Source organism: Cynocephalus volans, chromosome 16, assembly GCF_027409185.1.
Source record: "Cynocephalus volans isolate mCynVol1 chromosome 16, mCynVol1.pri, whole genome shotgun sequence".
In the NCBI taxonomy this organism is placed as follows: domain Eukaryota; kingdom Metazoa; phylum Chordata; class Mammalia; order Dermoptera; family Cynocephalidae; genus Cynocephalus; species Cynocephalus volans.
In genome coordinates this window covers 2,465,904-2,477,768 of record NC_084475.1, presented here as the reverse complement: position 1 = coordinate 2,477,768, position 11,865 = coordinate 2,465,904, and the positions used below count along the sequence as shown (strand labels likewise).

The following is an 11,865-nucleotide window of genomic DNA, read 5'->3' as shown; positions in this document are numbered from 1 at the left end:
AAGGGGCACTTACATGTCCTGGTCCTGCCCTGGGCAGAGCTAATACTTATGACACTGATACAAAAGCCTCTACTCCCTGAATTATTACGGCCCATCTGCTCCCACAGTGCACAGGTTAGTTCCTGTCTGACCCAGCGGCACCTTGGTTATGGGCCAGGCACTGGCTCCACCGGCTCCTGCTGACCTCAGGATGGGGCCATATCCCAGCCCCCCATAGATGAGGCTGCCCTCAGTCTTCTGCTTTTTATTTGCCTAATCCCCCCAGAGCCTCCACCCTGGGGGCTGAGGAAGGACTGACTCCAGGGGATACACAGGGACAGACAGAGGCATGGGAGGTGGGGTGCTGAGGTGGGGCCACCAGCTCCTGCAGAGGGTGGGGGAAATGAGCAAGAGAGAGTCCAGAAAGAAGCCAGCCAGGCATAAGGGTCGCCAGAAGAATAGAGTAGGCCTCCCAGGGGGCTCCCTATGGCCTTGGTGCCCATGCCTCCTGGCCCAACCAGCTTGCCTTTCCCGCCCCTTCATCCTCAGGCAGGAAGCTAAAACAGGCAGGAGGCAGTGGGTTGTCTTTCCCAAGAGACCTCTGGCTGGGTGGGCAGCCTTCTCTGAAAGGGTGGCCTGGATTAGGGGACTAGAGGAAAGGTGGCAGGTGTCCGTGGCCCCCAGCAGGTGGGTCTGGCACTGCCCCTGCTGCTCCTCAGCTGGGGCTCAGTGCGGGGCTGCCCTCAGGACTGTCGCTCACCAGGCACTCGTTGGATTTGAAGCTCGCCAGGGACTTGCAGCTGGGGATGGAGGCCAGGGAGCCGCAGAGGCCCAGCATGGAGGGCGTGGGGTCCTTCCCTGGGGAGAGAGTGCAGGTGAGGCCGGGCTAACCAGTCTTAAAGTGTGTGAGCTGGGAGACAGGGTGCGCAGGGGGCAGGCAGTGAGATTTTCTTGATCTCTTCTGGAGTGTTTGCCATTTCCTATTAAACCTTTATTAAGCACCTACCTATGCTATGCACAGTGCTGGGGACACTGTATTGTAATCGTCAGCTTATGTCTCTGTCTCCCCCTGAGGTTCATCCTCTCTTTGTCCGTTTATTAAACACAGTGAGCACTTGCTCTGTTCCAAGTACTGGGGATACAGAGAATGGACGAGACACAGCCCCTGCCCTCATGGAGCTCACAGTCTGGTGGTGGAGACAGACACACAGTCATAAACACAGTGTGGTGGGGTACATGTCCATAGCCTGCTTTGTCTCAAAGATTGGAGGTGATCCAATACAGTGTGGTTATAAAAAAGAAAAGACAGGAAATCAGGCACAGGGAAAACTAAGATGGGAAAAACTAAGATGAAGCCAGGGGTGAGGTCAACACAAAATGCATGCATTGAAGTCCTGGGCATTCAGTCGAAGGGAGCCACTAATTTGGCTCTGAGCTTCCTGGCAGCCAAAGAAAAGGGGGAAACAATGGTCAGGCAAGCAGTTCATGGCGTGCATGAGATCAGCGCAAATTAGGCAGAATTCCTGAGAGTTTGTGAGCCCCTTAAGGATGTCATGATACCAAAAACCCACGGAGCCCTCACCAGATGCCCACGCTGGTGATTTTTCTTATTGACACCCCCATTTTACAGATGAGAATGGGGCTCAGGCAGGTGAAGTGATTGGCTAGGCTCACACAGCCAAGGAGGCACAGTGGGATTTGTACTTGTTTCTAACACCCCAAACCGAGCTCTTAACTGCTGTGCTAAGCTCCCAGGAAGCGCTAAGAGAAAGGGAATTGGCCAGGGCAAGACTGTAGGCCCCAAGGCCTCGCCTTGGCCCTTCCTGGAGGGAGGCTGGGTGCTGGGTTGGGGAAGCTCACCCATGGTGCCCCAGGGCTCCTCGTCCCTCTTGCCCTCTCCCAGGCGCTGGGAGTCAGAGCTCAGACTGGCTTCAGCTGACAGTGGCTCCGTGCTCATGAAGCTGTGTCTGTGGCAGAGCAGAGAGCTGGGGTGTGGGCAGAGATCTACAGCCTCCGATGCCTTTCTTCCCAGGGAGGACAGCACTCAGGCCCAGCTGGGCCTGGCTGGGGCTTACCTCCGGTAGAGTTTGGAGTTGTTGGCACCCTCGGCCCCATCGAGCGTTCCCAGTGAGGGCCATTGGTTGACCAGGGGCGTGGTGAGCTCCTTGGAACCATGGGCCAGGGGGGCGTGGTCACCAGGGATCAGACCTGTCCTGGGAGGGGGAGAGGGGATCAGACCTGGCCGGGAGGAGCAGGAGGGGATGGGAGACTCAGCAAGGGGTGGGGGGAGGGGTTAGGAGTGAAACCTGAGTAGCAGAAACAGGAATACAATGTTGGGGTCAGTGGGCAGACGCTGGAAGGCAATGGAGGCGGTACTGGGGTAGGGGTGATGGGGATTGGCGCACTCCTATTGTGAGTTAGAATAAAGGCATGTTGTAGGAGTCAGCTGGGGTGATGGGATGGTCAGTGGAGAATAGTGTGGGAACCCCTGAAGGGTAATGGGGAATCTTAGGGGATCATGCTGGAAGATCCAGGTGATGGATGAAAAGGTTTGAGGAAGAAAAGTTACAGGAATCAGCAGGAGTGAGGTCGGGTGACTGCGGGTCATGACGGTCACTGGGCCGGTGATGCAGAGCAGAGGCGTGGTGAACAATGGGAAGGATGCAATCACGTTGAAGATTGCTGAGTAACATTAGAGGTGCTTGTGAATAATGCCGGGTCTGTGCAGTGATGTTGGATGGCCACTCTAGCTGATGGATGAGTGAGGGTGAAGTGCTGGGGATCACTGGATTTTATGTTGAGGCTAATGTCAGGAGGTCATTGCGGGGGTCTTGGAGTGGAGGTGACCGGGTGAGTGGGTTGGTGCTGGCGAGTTGGATGCTGGTGTCAGGAGGGGAGAAGCTAGAGTCAGTGGGGATGATCACGGGGTTCACCGGGGTGGCGGGGGTGCGGGGTCAAGGCAGGTGGCGGCGCTCACAGCTGCTCCTGCAGCTCCAGGATCACGCCTTCCAGCTCCCGCTTCTCGCGCTGGTTCTGCGCCGCCGCTTCCTCCAGCTGCAGCCGCAGCCGCCGGTTCTCCGCCTCCAGGTCCTTCAGCTGCGACTCGCGCAGACGCACCAGCTCCTCCAGGTAGCCCTGCGGGGCGCCGGCTCAGCCCGGGCGGCGGGAGGAGGCGCCCCCGCCCTGCTGTGCCCTGTGCCCCTCCCGCGCCCCGGGCCCGCCCCCGCCGCGCGTCGCGCACCTTCTGAGCGTAGACGATGCGGAACTTCTGCTCCATCTTATGCCACTTGCTGTACCAGCTGTCCTCGTCGGTGACGAGCGGCAGGTACGGGTGCTCGGGCGAGTTGTCCTCGCTCGTGCTGCTCTCGGCGCTGTGCCGCTCCTCCTCGTCCGTCAGGTAGTCGTAGCTTGAGGGAGGCAGAGTGGGCATGACCGGCCCCTGCCCCGCCCGCGCGTCTCACACCCACTCCCGTGGGCAGTGGGACCGGGTGCCCCCTCCCCCCTCCGCCCCCGCCGCAGTGACGGGGCTGCTCACCTCTGGGTGAACTTTAGGTAGGGCGTGTAATCGATGACCACGGGGGTCTTCCCGTCCAGCACTTCGCCCTTTAGGCAGAAGCTGGGGCAGAGGAGCCACAGGGTTGGGGGCGGGGATGAGGGTGTGGGCACTTGTGGGGGATACAGCGCCCTCCACCACCGCCACCACGACGCAGACCCCACCTGAAGTCGATGGCGCTCAGTCCGATCAGCATTCCCATGAGCACGGTGGCTTCCTCCCGCAGCATGATGGCTCCGGCGTCGTAGAACCGTCTGTGGACAGAAGCGGGGGGCTGACGGCGTAGCATCCCCCAGGCATCCCCGCCCTTCAGGTCTTCTCTTGCTGGCTTCCTACAGACCTTTCCTAGAAGAGGGAGGGATCAGCTTCCTGCTCACCACTCAAGTGTGGATCTTGTCCCCTAGACTGGGGCTCACTGGGCTAGTGCTTGTGTTCTCACCTACTAGAATGGTTGTTCTCTGAGAAGAGAACCCTCCCATCCTCTGAGCTAGCCCTTCCCCACCAACTACTGGTCCCCCAGATGCTTCCAATCAGGAAACAGGTCTTAAACATTAGTTCTTGGCATACTGTAGGTGCTTAAAAACTATGTTGATGTGAACTCTAAAATATGCAGACTAGGGATAGAATGCAATAAAAATATCAGATTAGGTGTGGTCACTTGGGTGGAGGAGGTTTATGCCCCCCATTGTACCCAGACAGCTCCAAACACACCTTCCCACACTGGCACATTCTGCCATGTGACCCCTGCCCCAGAGACCCAACCTCCCTGTAAACCCAGTGCAGGGACTGAAGCTCTGCACATTGGGATTCTGTGTCCATGGGTAACAAGTACAGAACTACTGCCATTGTTTGGAGAGCTGGTAGGGCTGTGTGTTGCAGGTCATGATGCCAGACCAACAGGTAAAATGGTACATGGCTGAGGCTTGTTCAGAGGTGTGTCCAGGGGTAGAGTTGTGCGTGGTGGAATCGGTGCTGGGCAACGATGGTGGATAATGGGCACTAGAATTTGACTGGAAGGAATGGTGGTGGTGCTGAAAGTGTGTTCCAGGACTTCAGGCCAGGCTGCCCCGTAGACTGGAAGATGGAAACTAGCAGTGCATGCTGGGACCTGTAGTCCAGGTGCTGAAGGTTGCCACAAGAAGTTAAGGGTGGGCCGGCCCGTGGCTCACTCAGGAGAGTGCGGTGTTGATAACACCAAGGCCCCGGGTTCGGATCCCATATATGGATGGCCGGTTCGCTCACTGGCTGAGCGTGGTGCTGCCAACACCAAGTCAAGGGTTAAGATCCCCTTACCGGTCATCTTTAAAAAAAAAAAAAAAAAAAAGAAGTTAAGGGTAACTGTGTTTAGACAGTGAATATGCACATTGGGAGCTGTGGTCCGAGCTGCCTGACAGGTCTGACCTGGTGGTCCGCATGTCCCGCAGAGCCGTGTTGATGTATTCCGACATGCGCTTCTCCATCAGTGCCACCCGGATCCATGCCCGGCCCTGGAAAGCATGCTCACCTTTACTTGCTGCCCTTGAGCGACTCGTGTCCAGCATCTGGTGTGGCCCTCCTGTGGCCCTTCTCTCCAGTGCCATGGGCATGGGGTGAGGACCAAGAAGCAGGCAGGCCCCCTGTGTCCACAGCAGGGAGCAGTTGCCCTGGCCCTGCCCGCCCCAGGCCCCTCACCTTGGCTCGGGCTGTGCTGATGTTCTCCATATTCTCGATGCTGCTCACACAGTTGTTGGGCACTTTGCTGCAGGCCAGTCGGATATAGTCCCAGAAGCCCCGCTGCCCGTCTGAGCTGAACCAGCTCACTGGACCTGCTGGGGCACAGGCTGAGCCAGGGCAGGGAGGGGGCTCAGCAAGACCAGGAGTTTGGAGAGTCCACGTAATGGGGCACTTACATGCATAAGTATAAGCAGCCATGCACACGCAGCACCTCCCCCAAACATGCACACACGTGTGTATGCAAAGGGCACACCAGCATATAGCTGCATGCCCGTGGATGGGCCTTGTGGGCAGAAGACCCCTCCCTCTTCCCAGCTCTGTACATGAGCTTCTGTGCATAGCTCATGGTGAAGGCCAAGGTCAATGAGGGGGTTCAGAAAGCCATGGAGTATATCAGAGTGGGGTGACTGGAAGCTAAAGGCTGGGAGTTGCGAGGGCTGAGTGATGAGGGGCAGGAACCTGGGCCCACCTTTGAAACGGTGGCTGAGGATCTGCTCTAAAATGGCTGCGAAATTAACAAACTCCTCAGATGAGTCATCGATGGGCTCCCCTGTGTACTTCTCCAGCAGTGTTTTCACAGAGAACCTGGGTGGGGGGGTAGGCAGACGGGGCAGTGGGGTATCAGGTGAGAAGATGGGGTGATGGTGGTAGAGGAAGGGTGTCAGGCAAAGAGAGGGAGTGGTGAACAGAAAAGAAGTCATGAAGGGCATGGATGTGGTGGGAAGGCAGAGGGAAAGTGGGAGACAGGTGAGACAATAGTGACCACAGAGGTGCCATGTCATGGGGAGTAAGAGGGTGGGGGGGGAGGGATGATGATAGGTGGGAGACTGGTTGACAGAGTTGGTGACAAGAGAGGTGACAGCCAGTGAAAGGAAGCTTCAGGAACAAGGTCTGAGAGGGGATGAGACAATAGGTAGAAAGATGAGGCACCAAGAGCCAGGGGCTGTCGCTGTCCCAGAATCCCTTCCTCCTTGACCACTGTCAGCTGCACTCTCTATGTGTGTGAGTTGGGTGTGAACTAGGAGTCAGAAGCTGGTTTGTGCCCCTGTCCTGAGCTGTCTTCTGCTATTACTGGAACAACTTTCAGTCTCTTCTGGGGATGGGGGACCACCTGTGCCAGGGCATGTGAGTTGGCCCTGTGCACACGGAGCGTGGGCATGCACGGGTGGCCAGGTGGGCTCTCAGCACACGGGTTCCCCCCTTCCCCCTTTTCCTTCCTGGCTTGGCCCCCCACACACCAGCTGCCCAGAACCAGGCAGTGCAGAGCACGGTGGGGGGAGGTGCGGGGTGTGGGTCTCACACACATACTGGGTGGGAGGGGGCATTAGCAGCAGATCCCTGGAAGGGGCTTGGGGGCCCAGATACCTGGCTTCTTGGGGAGGAAGGGAGCCAAGGGAAGGCGGTGGGGCTGAAGGACTGGAGCCAAGCAGCCCCCATCCTTCTCTCTAATCCTGCTGAAAGCCTCAGACCCCCTCTGCAGTCCCTACCCCTGCAATCTCCATGTGCCGTCCCTGCAGTGGGATGGAGCAGGGATGAGGACACAGCTCCTCACATCCCATTATTGCCCTGTTGTGGGTGGCAGAGCAGGGGCGGGTGTCCACAGATATGCGAGCTGCTTGGAATTGACCTTTGTTTGTTTCTATGTTTATCAAGCCCTATAACAAGCCAAGCATGATACTTTGCATGTACTCCCTCATATATCCTTACCACAGCCCTAGGAGGTAGGTCCTCTTGTTATCACCATCATCCCCATTTTACAGATAAGGAAACTGAGGGTCCAAGAGGTGGACTGATCTATTCAGAGTCACATAGCTCATGAAGAGTCAGGCAGGTATGTCTTACTCAAAAGCCCTTGCTCCTTCTGCTACATCTTGTGGCCTCCTGGCAGCTGTCACAATTACCAAGGCCCTGAGCAGCCTCCTCCAGCTCTGGAGCACTGGCCTCTGAGGCTCTCAGGCCAATGGCACAGCTGAGCCCATGGCCCCTCCCTTTGGGCTTAGAGTTGGTCTGGCCTGAGATGAGAGCCAGGTTAGTGTTGGGGTTGCACTAGGGGGAGGTAGCCTGCTGGATTCAAATCCTGTTTCCTTGTGACACTTACATGGCCTTGGGCCCCTCTTCCCAGATGCAAACAGGTATAATAATACTTGCCTCATTAAATTTTAGTTCATATCATACGCAGGGGTGGGAGAAGGTGAGCGTGTACAAGCTACTGGGCAGGGGTGGTGAGGAGCTGGGCCATTAATGGGAAGGCCTGCTCTGCCTGGTAAAGCCTGTGTTTAGGGCATTATGTACCCTGTCCTCCTCAACGTGATGATTTATTCTGGTCATCTGGGTTAGATCTCGAATGGGAGACTGGGGCTGGTTCAGTGTGGCAGCCATCTGCCATCTGGTCTCGGGTGCTGCAGAGCTGGTCATCACCCCCAAGAACCCCATAGTGTGCTCCCTGATAGAAGGTGCAGTAGCTGCTGCTGGTTACCATGGAGACAGGAAGGCCAGGGCCCAGGGGAGCCCATGGCCTGCTAAAGGGAGCTGTTCTGGGAGCTGGAGGTGAACCATGTGACAGTGATGAGGCAGCAGGGGCCCGAGGGGTTTCTGAGCTTTTGTCATGTCCCCGATCCCCCAAAACTATCGCTCACCCCTGAGCTCTAAGCTACCTCCAATCCACCAGAACCTCTGCTTCTCCAACTTAGGCCAAGGAGAATTCCCTCCTTCCTCCCCACACTCAAGAGGCTCAGCTATCCTGGCAGGCAAGAGAAATAAGAGGAACCTAGGAGGTCAGGAGTGCAGTGAGGGGCAGGAAGGGTGTCATCAGGACAGAGCCATTTCTGTGTGCCAGGCACCAAGCTAGGCTCTTACATGGATTATGTCATTACCATTCTTTGGTATGGCTGTCACATATAAAATGGGGATGATAAAGCATCTAAGGCCCAGAGTGATTAGGAGACTTCCCGAAGGTCGCACAGCTAATAACTAATGAAGTAAGAGTTTGACCCTAGGGCCATCTGGCCCCAAAGACAGGAATCTTTATTTTACACCACACTGGCAGTGCTTGGGGGGTTGAGGATAGAGGTGGTGGCCTGCACTTTGGGCTGGGCCATGGCTGCACTCAACCTTCCATAACATCCCGGGCGTTTTTACAGAGGTCTGATGTGCGCAGCGCTGTGCTAGGCACTAGGGGGGAAATGGTGTGAGAAAGGCGCAGTATGGTGTATGTCCAGGAGCCTGTAAGGAGCTATAGGAGACAGGAGCCAGGGCATTATGTGGACGCTGGTTCCTGCGAGAAGAAGCTAGGCTGAGGCCTATGTACAGGCAGATGGGGCTGGCAAGGGAGGACAATTGAGCCCCGCACCGAGAGCACCCTGCCCCGGGAGGGCAACACCTGGTGGGAATGGGGGGCACGGGAGATTGCTAGTGGAGAAGGCAGCTGACATGGGGACCCCAGAGGGAGAGGCGAGTGCAGGTAGAGGCTACAGGGAGAGTGGCTGAGCAGCTGGCTGTTTCCTGGCTTCAGGGCAGGACAGGGAGGGTGAATCACTGCAGGGTTGAAGTGGGAAGGATCACTTCCTGGGCCCCAAGAAAGCAGGCAAATCTTCCCAACCCTGTGACAGCCTCTCAGGGACCAGTGACCCTGCCCTCCAAATCTCCTCCCCTTGAACCCATGAGACAGACGCAGGCTTCTGGTGCTAGGTCTTTTGTCCTTCCTACAGCATGGGCGGTGAATGACCCTCACCCTTCCCTGCGTGGATTCAGCGGCTTTGCCCACATGCGCAATTGATCCTGCCACAGGCTGCAGCTGCCCAGAGATGGAACAGGACACCATTCCTGCTCCAGGATTTGAGCATCAGAAAGTCTCCCAGGAAAGCCCCACCCCAGAGAGGCCAGGCTGATAGGGTTTGGTAATGAGGGTATGCTTGGAGGGCGTTCACCCCCCTCACCCCCATGGGTTCCCTCTGCCCACCCAGCCTGCTCCCTACAAGGAAGCCAGCCATCCCCCTCACCCCCTCCACGCACAATGTCACTTCCTGGTTCTCACAGGAAGCTGCAGTGCCAATTAAACACCCCTTACCCCCCAGGCCCCAAGCCCGGCATAGGCCTGGCTTGGCCTACAAGGGTAAGGACCAGACTTCAACCCCCTCCCGGTTCTGGGTCGGGGAGGGACAGCGACGCGCTCTTTTAAACCCTTTGCTTCCCTTCCTTTTCTCCGCAGCTGCTGGGCATCCTCCCGGGGCCCGCTCAGGCCAGGTTTCCGCAGCCCGCCCCAACCCCTCTCCCTGCCCACCGCACCCCGCCCGCCAGCGGCGCCCACCTGCACACCGTCATCAGGTTCCTGCGCTCCACGGCCACGTTGCGGAAAGACGCTTTCTTGGAGGACAACCCCAGAGCCATGGTGGTCTGGACAAAGCTCGATTCCATCCAGATGTGCGGCCGCTGCTGCCGCCGCTGCTGCCCCCCACCCCACCCGGCGCCCCGGCCCCTTCGCTGGATCAGGGCTGGGCCCTCTGTCCGCCGGGCCTCCTCCACCCTTCCGCGGCCATCCCCCTGCCTCTGCGCCCGGTGCCCGGCCCCCTCGCTCCCTCCCCCGGCGGTGATTCCGGAGCAAAACAAGGCCGGGGAGGGAGCTCTCCGAGGTGCTGAGCCGGGGCCCGTCACCCCCCGCCAGCCTCCCTCCCCCCAACCAGTGACGTCAGGGCCCTCGGGCCCCGCCCCCCGGCAGGCCGGGGACCAATCCGCAGAGGGTGTGGGTTCTGTGCGGAGGGGGAACGGCTGGGGCCCCGGGGAGGGTGGGGGAGGTCCCCGCGAGAGGCGGAGATTGGAAGCAGGTGGAGGGGGTCTGTCCGCCACCCGCGCACTCAGGGTCCGGACCTCCTCGCCTGGCGTCTGTGAGCTCCGACGCCTCTACTCCCTTGTTTGTGACCTGCAGTCGGTGGTGTCTATCTCTGGTGTCCTCCCGCTGCCTGGGGAATGGAGTCCTCACCGCCTGCACCCCCATCCCCGCCCCCACCCTCAGTCTTGGCATTCTCGGCGAGGCGGGGGCTGAGTTCAGAGAGTGCAGGTGGCCCTTGGCTGCTAACCCAGGAGGCTGAGGAGCAGCCAGAGAGACTGCGTGTCTGTCTGTCTGTGCTCGGGCTTGACTTGTCTGCACCAGCCTGGAGGAACCAACCTCTTCTGGGGTGGAGGATGGGAATCCAGAATAAGCCATAGGAGCCGAGCCCAGCGCCTGGAACCATTCAGGACAGAGTGGGGATCAGACTGGCAATGAAGGACCCTGGGCTCTGTGGTGGCTCCCAGCGGTAGAGCTGGTGCCCACAGTGGTGCCAAGGCAACAGGAGAGAGTGGCAGCCATCCCCCTCACACCATCCCAGTGCTAGCTGGCCTAAGGGTTAAACCGTTGGCTGCCCGCATTGCTGCATGGTACCATCAACCCTCTCTGAATGGGGTCACTGATCCTGTGCGAGGCCAGGAGGGCCCTGCAAAATTGGTTGCAGCTTTTACCCGGCAGTGGAGGAAATGAGGCATAGTCTGGCTTCTCCATTGCCCTTGGCCTCTTTTTGCTTTATCACATCTCTGCTCCCACCTGCTCCATTCCTCTATTCAGCCTCTTCCAGGATTCTCAGCTGGGTCTCCTTTTACTTATTGAAATCCCCAGCTTCCACAGAAATCCTTTCTATGTTGATTAAAGGCACTCCACCCAATTTCTCCCTCTGCCCTCAGGAATGTCCATCCCAGGGTTCAGCTCTTACCTATTCACCAACGCTGCCTACCCACTCAGTTCACCTTCTGCCCTGCTAGTGGATGGACAATGTCTCTGCATTGATTCAGATGTGCACTCACATCTGAACATGACCAAAAGACAGGGACCCTCTGTTAGCACAAAAGGAGGAAGAGATAAAAGAACCATAGAAGTCCCTGACCCTGGTCTGACTCCCCAGGGGCTGCCAAGAAGGTCCTGACTCCCAGCATGGGAATCTTATGCATACACAGCCTCAGCCTTGGTCTTTTCAGTCTCTCCTCTCTCTTCCTCCTCTTGCCTCACCTCTTATCCTCCTGCGTCCAGACCTGCAGCCAGTAGCAATCATGGTGTTCTTTGGGGGCTTTTTTTTTTTTTTTCCATTTATTTCTTATGGTGGTAAAATGCCCATAACATAAAATTTACCATCTTAACATTTTTAAGTGTACAGTTCACTGGTATTAAATGCATTCACAATGTGCAACCGTGACCACCATCCATCACCAGAACACTTCATCTTGGAAAACTGAAACTCTGAGCCTATTAAACAATAACTCCTTATTCCCCCTTCCCCCAGCCCCTGGCAACTACCATTCTACTTTCTGTCTCTATGATTTTGACTATTCCGAGTGCCTCATATAAGTGAAATCTTATATGGAATCTTACAAGACAGTATTTGTCTTTTTTGTGACCGGCTTATTTTTACTTAGAATAATGTCCTCAAGGTTCGTTCATGTTGTAGATACTGCAGAACTTCTCTCCCTTTTAAGGCTGAGTAATATTTCATTGTATGGATATACCACATTTTGCTTATGCATTCATGCATCAATGGACACTTGGGTTGCCTCCACATTTTAGCTATTGCAAATAATGCTGTGATGAACATGGGCAT

The 11,865-nt window shown here is 56.9% G+C and overlaps 1 protein-coding gene across 3 annotated transcripts; it reads right to left on the bottom strand.

Annotated features, from left to right (window-relative positions):
- Positions 1-637: 637 nt before the first annotated feature.
- RUNDC3A (RUN domain containing 3A) lies at positions 638-9,673 on the bottom strand. Of its 3 annotated transcripts, none has more exons than XM_063080638.1 (11): positions 9,552-9,673; positions 5,715-5,830; positions 5,204-5,352; positions 4,934-5,019; positions 3,697-3,786; positions 3,515-3,595; positions 3,221-3,386; positions 2,957-3,114; positions 2,055-2,192; positions 1,840-1,946; positions 638-837 (listed from the first exon to the last, which is right to left on the bottom strand). In XM_063080638.1, the coding sequence occupies exons 1-11, from the start codon at positions 9,656-9,658 to the stop codon at positions 695-697; spliced, it is 1,341 nt and encodes a 446-aa protein (XP_062936708.1). In that variant the 5' UTR covers positions 9,659-9,673; the 3' UTR covers positions 638-694. The 3 variants fall into 3 exon arrangements, with proteins under 3 accessions (XP_062936708.1, XP_062936705.1, XP_062936707.1); XM_063080635.1 differs by lacking the exon at positions 638-837 and adding an exon at positions 1,399-1,418 and having other exon boundaries at positions 9,552-9,658; XM_063080637.1 differs by lacking the exon at positions 638-837 and adding an exon at positions 1,399-1,418 and having other exon boundaries at positions 5,204-5,337; positions 9,552-9,658.
- Between the last annotated feature and the right edge of the window lie 2,192 nt (positions 9,674-11,865).